The following is a 14,122-nucleotide window of genomic DNA, read 5'->3' on the forward strand; positions in this document are numbered from 1 at the left end:
TTTTCCTGCCTAGGCAATATAAAAAGCATTTACTGACATTACTTTCAGTTCTGTTGCATTTTGCGCTGGACATATTACAGGGGTGAGATCTACTTGAGTTAGTAGCATTGTGCTTTACAGGGCTGTGAAGAGGTGAGATGCTTATGCGTGAGATATGCCCAGTGTGCTGCAGTTGCAGTGCAGACTCAAAACGGAAACCCAAGAGGTGCAGTGTGAGCTGGGGGTGGTTAGCTCCTGAAACAAGCCGTTGCCTGTCCATAGCATCCTCCCAACGCCCCAACTGAGTCTTTTCGGTCCTCCTTACCCCTGCATTCCCCTTGGCTGTTGCAGTGAGATCCTTTCTTATCCCCAGGGTATCCCTCTGGTCTGTACCAGCATCCTCCCCTGTGATGTTCCTTAGGGCTAAGCATGAGACACTGCTTCCAGGGCTGCTAATCTGTTTATAAGCAAAGCGTGGGGATAGGAGGAGGGAAGAACTGTCCTGTTATTATGTGGCTCCTTGTGTCCTCTGGGTGTCATTTGGTTCCTGTTAGTTTCTTGACTCCCCTCTGTGTCCTGAGACTCTACCACATGTGGCACCATTACCTCACCATCTGTCCGTCTCTTGACTGCCCACCCCACTGTCGTGCACTCAGGTGGGCTTCCTGGGGTCTGTGGTCAGGGCTGGAGAGGAAGGCCACACTGGCCCCATGGAAAGCTCTTCTCCAGGGACCGTCCCCAAGTCCTGGGCACAGCAGTTAGCTTTTTCTGCTGAGCTGGGAGTCCGAGAGACAGTGTCATCCTTCTGGCTATATGTCTGATGGGGATAGGGAGTATCTCCCTTCTCTAAGGGTTGAGCTTGCCACAGCCCAACTGTACAGCAATCAAGTGTGTCCTTCCTGGTGCACTTTGGTGGTCCAGAGAACATTTAGCCTATGCACCAGGAGATGTCCATGGGGAAACCACCTTGCCCTCAACAAAGTCCTTGTTACAGCACTTGCATGGGGTATAGAGGAGTAAGGGTCACGTCCTTCTGATGCAAGCAGGGCCCATACTGGATTGGGGACATGTCTCAGCTCAGAGGGAGTGGGGTGGGGGGTAGGAGCTTCCTGTGACACTGCTACAGCTGTGTTTTTCCTGTAGATGTCTTGGCAAACTTCTGACATAAATATCACAAAAATTTTGGCTTTGGTTTACTGCTTTCTAAGGAGAAGGGAATAAAATGCAAGCAAGGACTTGTGAAACCTCTCTCATCTCTCCTGCTCGCCTGTGTCCTGTATTGAGTAGCACTGGTCTTATCTCCCTGCAGATGGTCTTCCGCCCTCCTTTGGACTTTTACGATGTTCTAATCCACCTGAATCCAAACCAGATTCCTCGGCATCTGGAGAGCGTGGACCGGCCACTAAAGTCGTTTTCCCGGGGCGTGGTGAAGAACAGCACTGCCGTGAAGATCCTCTTTCCTGTGGTGGACTATGACCCCGTACAGTGCTACCTCCAGGAGCTGAGAGTAAGCATGGCCCTTTGGGGGGAGACACAGGGGGCTACCTGCCTAAGGAGGAGCTGCCTTCTGACATTCAAGTCATTAGTTGAGTGCCACTGCAGGACCTAGTTGGTGCATCTTTATGTATTTTGCATGCGATGGTCACTCTTTGTATGCATCTGAAATAGCTTCTTCAGCAGAAGACTTGGTGAGTGCCTCACCATTCCATGGAAATGGGAGTGCTGCTGATGTGAGAGTGACCTCAGATACAAAGCACCTGAAGCTTTTGCTGAAGAATATGATATTTTAGTGCAAAAGTAGCTTTAAGCCGTTTGTCTCTAGTCTGTTAATTGACTTTTCATGTCTTGCACCAACTGGAGTGCATGACGGGCAGTAGCTGCCCATATTTTCTGGAGGTATGTACAAGAATCCATGGTACCAGTATGGCTCCTGCTGTTACGGAAATGGTTGCATGAACTGTAGAAGCTTAATATTGGTCACCAGACGGTTTCTCTGGAGCTGGTTACATGAATGATAGCAGAGGAAGTTGGTAATGTGGATGTATGGAGAACACTAGTGTCTGAAATTATCAACCCAGTGCTTTTCCACCGTGTAGCCATGCCAAAGTCTCAGCAAGCTGGGGAGTTATGCAAGATGCTGGGTGACAGTGGTGATCCACACCAGATCTGGACAGACAGTACTTTGCAGATGTGCATTCTCTGCCTCTTTGGCCCTTCCCAGCTTTGTGTGCGGAAGCTGAGTAAATGTTAGAGTGCAGAGAGGTGGAGCTGGATGCCCCCAAAACCTGGCTTGGCTTTCAAGTTGCTGTCATCCTTTACCCAGGGAAGTGCTGTGAACAGTGCCAGAACTGCTGTAGGAGTCATAGTCTGGCTTTAGCAGGAAGGGTGCTGTGGACATCTCTGGCCCCATTCCCCACTCAGGGCAGAGCCAGTTTTGAAGTTAGAGCAGGTTGTGCAGAGTCCAGTCCTGTTGAATCATGACTGTCTCCAGGGATGGAGATTTCCCACCTCGCTGCCTCAGTGTTTGGCCACCATTGTGAAAATTTGTTTCCTAATATCAGGCTGGGATTTCCCTTTTTGGAGCATGCCTTGGCTGCTCAGGTCCCTATGCCAGCCAGGCTGGGCTGGTGGCATCTTGCTGGGAGGCAGAGCTGGAGCTGCGGGGTCTTCAGCTTCAGCTGTGCTCTGGCAGCTCCTGGCTCGCCCTCCCAGCCCTCCTGGACAGCATCCAGGTCAGAGAGGTTTCCTCTTTCCCTTCTCCTGACCAAAATGCCAGGAGGGTTTTGTCCACCTTCCCTTATACTTCTCTTGCCTGAAGATTTGGTATCAGCTTCTCTCCAAGCTTGCGCTAGGGAGAGAGGTGTGCCTGCAAAAGAAAAATAGTTTTTGGGTAGTATCTCTTCTCTTCCTGGGCTGCATTCTGCAGGCTTTGCAGCATTTAGCATTTGCTGGTCCCCAAGTTGTCTAATCATGCACAGCCACTGAGTGTTTCTTTGCTGCCACTGTCAGGCTTGGTAGTGGTGGCAGTTGCAAGGAGGAACAGGAGAAAGGGACAGATCTTTCCTCCAGGTCTGCAGAAGAAATTGCAGAGGTGCCTGAATTAAAACTCCAATTGAGGCTGGAAGATGCTGGGTACATTAGGTTCAAGTGCCTCTTTCACCTTAACCCAGGTAGCTTAGGAGGTGGCCAAAGGAAATTTGGAAGGATTTCTTTGAAGGTTTCCTCAACCCTGGGCACAGTCCTGTTACCTTCCACCCCGTCTGCCAGCTGCATTTCGTGCTGATATCTGCCCAGTCTATGGGAATCTGCTGTGGCTTCAGTAGAGGTGCTGGGTCTAGCAAGGTGTGAGTTTGGTCCTTTTGTCGCCCACAGCAGGTTGGAACAGTCTGGGGTGGAAGTGGGGGGCAAGGAAGTGAGAGACCGGGATGCATGCGAAACCTCTTTAAATTAAGTCTTCAAAATTGTCTCACAATTTTCTTGCAAGTAGCATTGCTTGTTTACCTGGAAAGTCATAGGGGAGAAGAGAGGGGAGAGAAGGTGCTCAGTGCTCTCCTGCCTTCGAGAACGAAGGTGGCTTTGAAGATGGAGGTCCTGTGGGACATGTTGCAGAGAGTATCTAGGGGGTTTCTTGGAGTCTACGATATGCAAGGAGGGGGAGAAGCACCCAGCACAAGATTTTTTTTAAAAGGGAGCAGGATGCATGGCAGTTGGGAACTGTTCACTATTTCACTCTTTCCTGGCATCTGGATCTGAGGAGTAATATCAATACTAGCCCCTCTCTTCTGTTACATGTATGGTAAGGATTTGACCTGCCACCATGAAACCTCAACCAAGAGGTGCAGGTCTGTATAGGAAATGGAGTTTCTTAAGCCTGAAATCCCTCTCCATGCCATGCTGGAAGAGGAGGGGTTAGAGTTGAACGGAGCCTTTCAGCAGCTGCCAAGGCACTGGAGGTGCCTGCATGCACAGGGCCGGAGCCTCTGAGACCTGGCAGAAGGCTGCCTTTGTGCTTGAAGAGGAACTGGAGACTGTTGGATGAGCCGATGGGGAGAGCAGGCTTCTTGGCGAGGCTGTTAACAGGCTTGCAGCAGATCACGCTGGATACCGAGGTTGTCAATCAGGAAACTCATCAGGGTGTGTTGCAGTTTATATGACGTTTTTGTGCTTCTAGTCAACTCGGTGTCAGCAAATGGCTCCAGAAGTGAAAGGTGCAGAATAGACTTCCCTGGAAAGCAGCTTTCATTATCCTTTAAGCAATTATAACTCAATTGATCCAGTTGATTATGACATCCAAACTGAATTTTTGCTGTCCATTTTCTCTACTACAGGGAATAACAGACTTGGAATAGGGTTTGGTTGGGTTACAAATTACAGCTGGTCCTAAATCCAATGTACTAACATCCCAATGAAGAAACATGGGTGTAAGCAAAGGTCACATTGCCTTGTTGGAAGCAGTATTGTGTTCACTTGGTGCCTCTCATTCTTTGGCCTGAGGGTGCTTGGGATGAAAAGAGCAGAAATCGGTCAGAGGTTTCCCTGAAGAGCAAGCTATGGGGTAGAGAGTCTGAAATCTGCCTCAGCAACTCTGGCTGGGGGGCTTTTCCTCCTTTTGAAGGCTCTGAGATACATATGACTGTGTTCCCTTGCGGCTGTCGTATTGGAGGTATCTTGCAGTACCAGTTCACTTGGCTCTTGTAGCTTCCAGATCAGTAGCAGGCAGACCTGAAGGGGCTGATGAATATCTCTTTCTGGGAAAACAGGTGTTTCTTCTGGAAAAATCAAAGAGGTGATGCTGCACGTTCTCTCTGGTAACTCAGCCATGTCCACCTGTGTTGGAGGGCCTCAAAAGCCAGCTTTTCACTGCAGGGTCATCAGCAAGCAGGTGGTGCATGCTGCCGATCAAAACTACCCCATCAGAAATCATCCAGCTCCGTGTCTCAGTGTACCAATGTTGTTGCTTGAAGGCAGGAACTTTGTATCGGCTTTGTGCTTTGACCTGGCTTTGGCTGGTAGCCTCTCCAGCACCTTTTTATTTCTCCTTCCCTGGCTTTTGCTTCTCAAAGCAGCTTATCCCCATCCTGCAGGCTGGGAGCCCTGGGGTTGATCCAAACACAGCAAGAAGTTAGTGCAGGAAAGGAGTGTGGTGACAGCAGTGAATCCTTATGAGAGATTTTGGATGAGAAGGCACTTGGATGCAGAACTGGCTGGCTTTGACTCAGAGTAATTTGCTATCCCTTAATAGCACAAACCACAGAATTGAGCAACAGGGTTGTAGCCGAGGTGGGTTTGTAGCAACAAAGGGAGACATCTGCCACGGAGCGATGCGGTGGGATTTTGATCTTTTCTATGAGCAGAAAAGAAACATCTACCCTTTTCTGAGCTTGCCACGTGAAAAAGGGATTTCAATGCCCAGACATATTGGTTGAGTTGAGGGGAAGCAGGACATAGCATCTTCCCGTGTCCATGGCACAGTGACCAGGAGACCCACTTTTCTCCTCTCCAACCTGTTTTCTCTTAAGAGGTCCTTGTTCTTCTCAAATCAAAGGGGTTAGCAAGTCATGAGCACTCTGGAGCCGAAGGATTCCTGCATGCCTTCCCCAAGGAGCCTAATCAGAGGAGAAAATGAAAGGAGGGGGGAGGTATTGAGTCCTGACTGCTTTAATTTTTCCTGCTCCAAGGAGATGTGCTGCAGGAGCTGGTCTGATCAAGTTGCTGTGGTGCCTGGGAGTCTCTGGGTAGAGATGAAAGGTTGGTCATGGGATTCAGTTGGGAAATGCTTCAATTCCAGGACAGATCTCATAGAAAAGGCCTGTTCTGGGAGTCTGTTTAGATGAGAAGGCTTTGCAGACAGTTGCTTTTGAGGGAAAGCAGGTGCCAGACATCCTGCAGAGAGGGCTTCCCTGTAGCTCTAGCCCATCACCAGCCTCTGCAGTGCCTACGGTCTTGAGCACCTCAGCAAGCAAACCCTGTGTCTGATCCCAGCGTGATTCTCCAGCAAGGCTAAATTAAGTGTCTCAGATGAGGCTCTGGTGGGATCTCTGTCGTGGTTGCTGGTCTGTGTCATGGTGGCTGTCAAGCTGTAGAACCCGCAGCTGTTTGTTGGGGACGTGGCATGGGAAGGCTCAGTCAGCACACCTCTTACTTCAGGGTGGCTTGGCTGAGCTTGAGCTCAAGGGGGCAGTCTTTCTGCCCACATCCAGCGAGTCCTGTGGATATACTTGCTGTGCCCATCTACATGCATTCAGGAGCTCACAAAGCCTAAAGGCTGTGGTCACCTCCCCAGGGTCCAGAGCTGTTTTCTCATCGTGGGGAAAATCAGATGAAGCTGTCTGTACCACGTCCATCTGCATATCTATAATGGCTGTTAAAAGACCTAACATTTCTTACCGGGTCTTTTGTTTCAGTGGGTCACTGGATGTGAAGTGCTCTCTTTTACTGAGATGTAGCTTTCTCTGGCTGCACATGTCTACCAGAGCTCATGGCAGAGGAGCTGCCTGTCTTGCCCATCTTGTTTGTGGGAGATCTTTCCTGTACAGATGAGCAGGAAAATGTTTCCTGCTTTACTGTAAACGTCCTTCCCTCTAAAGCAATGTTTTGCATTTCTTGCACCTTCAAACAAGACATATCTGGAAGACTTACAGCCCTTTCCTTTCTTCCTCCCATGGTGTAGGAATGCATATCATGCTACTGCATGTTAGGAAGGAATTAATGATATTAAAAGTTCTTGGTTTCTTACAGTTTATAAGCTGTGGTTACTGGAGGTAGCTGGAAATGGTGAAACTTCAGGTCAGACTGCTCCCTTCCTTTTTTGACTGACAGGCCTGACTCCTCCTATGGAGACTTCCAGATAGGCAGATATGAACTGAAAAAAGCTCTGTGGGCTCTAGTACTACTGAGAAAAACTTCCTGTGTGGATCTATGCCCTTGGAGGGGCAGAGGTGGCAGGAAATTCCCTGCTCTTATAGCTTCAGAGCAGCTATGTGACTCTTAGTGTAGTGCCCAGGGTTGGGGGTGGATGCACACACGTATGCATATGCACACAGGCATGTATTGAGGCATCAGCCCCTCGTGCTCCTTGGGTGAGCTCCGAGGGTACCTGTGGCTACATTTCTTGTGTGTTGGTGATGCCTGCCTAGAGGTCTGCCTTGCATTCATCCCATAGGAAGCGACTGAAGACTTTAATCTCAGATGTTTTGATGTTTTGGTGGACAAGGCATGTTTGTTAATGCAGCGAAAACATGGGTGGCTTTTTTTTTTATTCCATACTTTCCCTCTGCCCCAAACCCCCAGAACAAGGATGTGCATGTGGGTCTGGTGAGGCACTCGGAGGTGGAAAAGTTTGTATAGTTTGAGATACCTTTTACCAAGTGAATCTGAAACCTAACACACAGGTTTCTTTTCTCTTTTAAAACCCTGCTGACACAGAAGTAACCCCAGCCTGGTTTTCTTGACAGTGCTCCTTGCTCTGTTTGAGCATGGGGGAAGGTTCTGCCTGTACCTGGTAACCTGCGAGCATCAGGGCAGGTTGCAGTAGGATGACAAGGTCTTTAAAGCGTTAACCACAAATGCAGTGATTTGTTGGAAGTAAGTAGCTTTAATAGGATTTTATACTGGCAGATCACTCGCTGAAAGCACTTGAAATGTTCTAAGCACTGAGCAAGTGTTGATTGATGCATTTACCACTTGAACTGCCATCGCACCAGGAAGAGCTGCTAGGTGCATTTTGGGTGCAGAGGCCTCCCCAAACGTCTCCTCTTTTTCCAGCGGCTATGATGCAATGAGCCTGGTCTCTGGGTATAAGTAGGAGCAGTGAAAAAGTGGGTGGATAAATGGTTAGGCCAAAAAAAACCCACCCCTAAACAACAACGATGTAGTTGCTTAACTAGCAATGAGCGCTTACCTCATTGCAAAATGCATGCTTCAGCCCCACTGCTTAATCCAGTAATCCCATTTTAGATCAGGGTATTGTTTTACTTACTACGTTTCTCCATTCTTTCATTCCGACAATCCAGGTGGCTCCTTACAGACCTTGAGCTAATCTTACAGGTGCAATGTACCCCTTTCCCAGACAATGAGGCTCCTCTGAATTGCAGCCTTGAGCTTGGAGGTCCCCTGTGTTTCTGCGAGATAGGAACCAGCTGTAGGTTTTGCTGATGGCAGGTATCCACTTGAGCAGGGAGAGCTTTCCCTGGGCCTTTAAAGCTGAATTGCAAGGAAAGATACAACAGCTTCAGAGGGGAATAGGGATTCAAATGCACTCCGTGCCTTTTCTCCCTTTTCTCTTAGGCTTTCCCTTGAGGAAGGTGTTTGCAGGCTCAGGCAAGTCCAGTGGCACTGGGCATTGAGCATAGGATGTGGAAAGGGAGGTGAGGACTGTTTGCTTTTACTCCCCAAGCCTCTGTACAAACATAAGTGTGGTGACTAATATACCAGACCCTTTTAATGCTACAGTTTCCCAAGAGTTGAATGTGCATCTCCATAGCTTGGTGGAGCTGACCCAAAGCACTATTATAGAATGATGCTGGGAGCAGTGCAAGTGCAGAAGCTTTCGCTTTGCTGGGATTATGAACTGGATACCGTTCTTTTAACCTCTGCTCCCTGCTCTCTGGATAAAAGGTGCTGGGTATTGGGGCTGAACAGTGGTTTTATTGGGAAATGAGCTGAGCCTGGGAGAGTTCTCTTCCTGCAAATGCTCCTGGCTCCTGTCCAGCAAGACAAGCCTGTAAAGAAAACATCTTTCTCTTAGGGAGCATCCAGTGGCACTCAACCTTGCCCTGTAGGGTAGCAGAGCTTTTTCAGGTTCTCACATGTTCTGCTCCCCTCTGGTTCGGAAAGCTGCACGTTGGCGGTCAGCGTGCCCTGAGGCTTTTTTGCCCTTTGTTGAGCTTTTCCTCCCTCCTGCCGTTTGCCTTTCGGCAAAAGGAGGAGTCTTCCCTGTTGACTGGCACTGAGCGTAACCCGTTGCTCTCAGCTGAGAAATGCCAGGGAGGGTTGCCTCTTTCTCAATGTATTTTTAGACAGTGGTTTTTCTAGCCAGTTTGTGAGATAATGCCTTGACCAGCCTTTCCCTCCATGAAGATCCCGTGAAGCGGGATGAGCTGGCAGGTCTCAGGATCTTCCCAGCTTGATGGCCTAATCGTGTTGCCCTCTGTTTGTGGTACTTCAAGTCCGAACTCATATATCTGGCTCTGAAGGTTGCAGAGAACTCCACCCCTCCCTGCTTATCAGGTCTTTACTCTTAAAATGCCACCCCACCCTTTGGGATCACTGGTAATACCAACCCAATCCACGTATTTTATCTCCTACTGCAATCTTGGTATGTCCATACAAGACCCCTCCAAGCTTGCCTTTGACTTGATTATTTTTCAATGCACATCCTCATGAAAACCTCATGATACAATGATGCCAGCAGAGACCTCTGTTTGTAAGAGTGTGGGTGAGTTGCAGCTGGAAACTAAGGGAATGGAGAAGAAGAACGAAGAGGGAGCAGAGGGTCTGTATTTCTTGCAGTAGATTGCTCCAAAGCTGGTGAGGCCATGTGCAGAAACTTGTCCTGTACTGATGCTGGGGGCTGTTTGCTCTGCCTGGTAAACATGGGCTATTGCCTCATGTTAATCTCCACCAAGATGAGTAAGTGCCAGGGAGCAGCTTTTTGGCTATCTTGGTCAGCTGCACTCGGGGTGCATATATCCAGATACCAGTGTGTTGGGTGCTGAACTGTAGGGCCAGACTTTTGTGTTTGAAAAGTTGCTTGTACTGTTGTTTATTCTGCTGCAGCGCTCATCCCCAGCCTTTTTGCAGTGCTGGGAATCCAGTTTGCGTGGGCTTGGGGGAAACCAGACTGTGGACTTTAGTCATGTCTTTATGCAAGATCTCTTTTTGAGCTCTTCTGCCCAGTGCTACCGAAGGAGATACTCATTGACACAGCTGCCGAAGCACAGGGGCAAGGAGAACAGATTCCTGCAGTGCCTCCATTGACCATTCCATCTCTTTGCACCTCACAGGACTTCCTGTTATGTAAAATTTCTGCTGTTATGTTTCCTTTGAGGACACTGTGTGCTGACAGCACATGGTGTTTGTCCTGGGAGAAGAAGGAGATTTGGTACCTTTGTTGCACAGACTGCAGAGCTTGAGCTGCTGGCCTCCAGTGAAAGATCCTTGACTGGGGTTGGTCTTTGCTGCCATGTAATGAAACATATTGTGGCAGGATTGCCTGCTGGGCAGGGCCTGCCTCTTGCCATCTGATGCACTGTGAAGTTTTGGATATGGCTGTTGGACGCTGGGATAGGACAGTTTGGAAATGCCAGATCCAGCTGATGGGTGACCATGGTGAGGAACACTCAGTGGGTAGTCATCTAAGGGGTCCATTGTCCTAAAGATGTATGTTGATTTCTGGGTGCTCTTCCAGGCCTGTGGGAGGTGGTGGATCGTGTTTCTGCTTTCTGGGACAGCAAGAGGTAGTCAGCAATGAGGTCTGCATGCAAAACTTGGAGGCAGTGCACTGTATCCATCAAGGCTGTGGTAGAAGAGGTAGGAGGGGGCACTCAGGACTTGTCCATGGGCTGCCAGTTGCTTTCTTTTTTGGGTATTCATTGAAGAGTTGCAGCTTTGGTCCTGGCTGGTGTGGAGCTACCATGTGTGAAAGTGTAAGGAGACTGAATCGGGGGTGGTCTCTGGCTCTGGGATGTCTGGCACAACCTCTGTTTGTTTTCTTCCCTAGGATGCCTTCAGTGATCTCGCCTTGTTCTTCTATGACAAGCATGGTGGGGAAGTGATTGCAGTTTTGTGGAAACCTTTGAGCTTTCAGCCTCAACCTTTTAAGGTGAGTTTTTGGCTCTGTTTAAGCTTCATGTTACCTTTATGCCCTGAAAGCTTGGAGAGCTTTTTTTTGTTTTCTGCATTGTAATTGCTTTGTCTAACTCTTATCAGCCCCAAAGGCTTTTGAGAGAGAAGTGGAGCTTAGACTTCTGTCCCTTCTTGGAAAGGGTGAAACCAAGATAGGTTTGTGGCTACAGTGCCCCCAGTCATCAGCAGAGCTAAGAGGGGATCATGTGTCCCTGGACAAGCCCCAGCACCATGATCATGGGTCAGAACAGAGCTCTTTGTCCCAGGCGCTCTTCTCTCTTCCCCTCCCGGGAGGTGGGTGATGCTTCATTTGCCAAAGACATTTGGTGTGTCCAGCAGGCTGTCCTATTCTTCTGGCTTTGGTCGTCTTGCCCAGAAACGTCCAGCTCACAAGATGCTGCAAGCCTAGGTTCATAGTGCCCAAGTCCTATTCAATATATGGAGATTTTTTCCAGCTACGCTGTGTGGGTTGGCAAGCTCTAGAGGGTGGTTAAGCTAGGTGTGAGGCACGCTGGAGTGATTCATGCTGCTTTCTATGAAGGAAAGACGCAAAGAAACCAGTGACTCATGGCTCCAAGTTGGCAGCCCAGGCTCTTCTGCTATCAGTCTCTGGGTGATTAACTTCCCTCTCTTCATGGCCAGAGGGCATTGGACATTCAGCCTAACTGTAGTTGTGAAACCCAGTTATTCACGGATGTGAAATGAGAGGAGAACATGCTTGCATCTGAGCTGCGTGTGGCTTGATTTAAACATGAGGTGTGGGGTTTTTTTTTTGTTGTTTGTTTTTTTTTTTTTCCTCACCCTGGTGAAGGCAAAGATCTCTTCCCACTTGAGATTTTGACACCCGACAACAGAGCCAGAGCATAGGCAGCTTTTCTCCTCTTTGTTGCTTGTGGTCTTTGGACTGTAGCTCCAGGGTAAACCCTAAAAGGGGCCAGAAGGGCCACTCTTGCAGTTTATTAGTTCTAATAATGAGCAATGATGGTGTTGAGAAGTGAAGCTTAGAAAATTGCGTGTAGTGATGTGGCAGAGGTTGGGTGTGACAAGGCAGGAGAGCAGTTTACTTCTATGTGGGGCTTGCAGAAGTTGTGAAGCAGCTCTGAGTGGGTGCACCCTTTTGTGCAATGTTTATGTGTGTCCTGCAGGTCTCCAACATGAAAGGAAGGATGGTGACAACTCTGAACAACGAGCTGGTCTGTGTTCCCAATGTGGAGGCGATTCTGGAGGACTTCGAGGTTTTGGGAGAAGGCCTGGTCAAAAGTGTGGAAGCTCGTACAGAGAAATGGACTATCTGAGGCCACTGAGAGGTGTCAGAGGGACCCGTCCTGAAGCAGAGTTTGTTCACTATGGGACTGTTGCTTTTTATAAATCAGTCCTAGGAAACACTTTCAGCTTTTTAAATCCCAGAACTGTGTGTTTTACTCTATTTATCTTTATATGCCTTGTCCGGAAAAGCAAAGGGATCTGTTGTTGTTTTCAAGAATACAAATGCCTTTTTATTTTGAAGAAAATATAAAGATGGGATAAAGTTTTTGAAAGTGTTCCTGTTCATTGTAGGAAACAAAGCTGTGTTCATGTGAAAATGTCAAGGCATGAAAATTCTGGCTGAGGTGTGCATTGCGAAGGCAGTTTCCTAGTTAAATAGAGAGTTCTTAACAGCTGCTGTTACTCCAGTGGTTAGCAAAACCAAAGAAATACTGAGACATTCAAAAATGACCAGGTTATTCTCCTCAATTCAGCCCTGATGAGACACATCTGGCGTGCTGTTCCCAGTGCTGCGCTCTCCAGTAAAAGAGACATGGACACGCTGGAGCAGGTCCAGTGAAGGGCATGGAAGACAATAAAGGGGTTGAAGCCTCTCATATGAGGGGAGGCTGCGAGAGCTGGCTGGGATTGTTCAGCCTGGAGAAGAGAAGGCTCAGAGGGATCTTACCAATATGTATAAATACCTGATGGGGAGTAGAGAAGACACTTCTTAATGGTGCCCAATGATGGAATGAGAGTCATAAATTGAAATGCAGGAAATTTGACTTAAAACTTTTTTTTGTGCGGGTGGTTGAACACCGGCACAGTTTGGTGAGGGAGAGTGGTGGAGTCTCCATGCTGGAGATACTCAAAACCCAACTGGACACGGTTCTGGGCAGCTGTGTGTAGGTGACCCTACTCTGAGCAGGAACTTGGACTAGGTGATCTCTAGAGGTGCCTTCCAACCTCAGCTATTCGGTAGTATTTCTCCTGTCTGAAATGATCATCAGACTCCTGATGGGGAAAGAGAGGGAGCAAATGCACTACTTCCATCCCCTTTTCTGATAGAAGCAGCACACATGTTCCAACAGCAAAGTATGGGTGAATCACATAAAGAGTAAATAAAACAAATTTGGTGACGGCAGATATTGCAGAAACCAAAAATAGATGAAGCTTGGGACGGCAAGTGGAAGTTCAGACAGTTTGATAACTGTAGACAGTTGTTACTTTGTAAGTAGCATTTCAGATAGGATGTTAAGACTTACTGGCCTCTCCTGCTGTTGGAATTGAGTCCGAGGCTTTGTGGAGGAGATCCACGACTTGATTTTTCAGATGTTTTCTCTGAAGCATTGGAAAGCAGGCTGTGTCAGAGATGCAGCACTGGGCTGAGATACTGCCGACCTAGTGCCCATTGACCAGCTTTTGGAGGTGCAGTGTATCCTATGGGACAGATACATGTGGGCAGCATCCCTGGTTTTGGGCTGTGGGTATATCTCCTGTATTAAAATCACAAGAAGCATTTTTCTCTCTTCCCTATGCCAGTGGCTGAGGGAGGCTCTAGGTAAAATCCCTTGCCCATCCTTTGCAACAGCCTTTTGAGTACACTTAAAATGAAAACATCAAATGCACTTAGAGGGCAAAAGAGATACCAAACCCGAGAACAAAGCAGCACTTTCTGTTGCTACCATGACCCCTGCAGCCTAAGAAGCTGCTGACAGGTCCATTAGCAAACAAGACGCAGGCAGTGATTTCGACAAGTTTCAGAAGTAGTTAATTAAGGATTACTTTTTAAGCTTCTCTTTGTTCTGTTTTATCATCCTTTAGACGTTGGAGTCACCCAATCTGCCTTCAGTGATGGCTGTAATTTTCCTCAGTAGTCAGATTGTTCCTGCTTTTCGTGCCTATATTCCTTCACTCCGAACGTGCAGTTTGACATTGTGATCCTGTAAATTTGCCAGCACAGTGGTTGGACAGCACACGAGTTGCCGCACCGGTTACCTGTGCCAGAGCTCTGCCTGTTCCCTCCACACCCATCCTGCCCTCGTTTTTCCCC

At 48.3% G+C, this 14,122-nt stretch overlaps 1 protein-coding gene across 1 annotated transcript in view; it reads left to right on the plus strand.

Annotated features, from left to right (window-relative positions):
* NOL6 (nucleolar protein 6) overlaps positions 1 to 12,362 on the plus strand; it is a 28,277-nt gene extending 15,915 nt beyond the window's left edge. The window contains exons 24-26 of the mRNA XM_054185932.1: positions 1,289 to 1,486; positions 10,700 to 10,801; positions 11,970 to 12,362. Coding sequence (XP_054041907.1) covers positions 1,289 to 1,486; positions 10,700 to 10,801; positions 11,970 to 12,119 — 450 coding nt within the window. The 3' untranslated portion in view covers positions 12,120 to 12,362. The remainder of the gene's footprint in view (positions 1 to 1,288; positions 1,487 to 10,699; positions 10,802 to 11,969) is intronic.
* Positions 12,363 to 14,122: the final 1,760 nt, after the last annotated feature.

Source organism: Rissa tridactyla, chromosome Z (genome assembly GCF_028500815.1).
Source record: "Rissa tridactyla isolate bRisTri1 chromosome Z, bRisTri1.patW.cur.20221130, whole genome shotgun sequence".
NCBI lineage: Eukaryota > Metazoa > Chordata > Aves > Charadriiformes > Laridae > Rissa > Rissa tridactyla.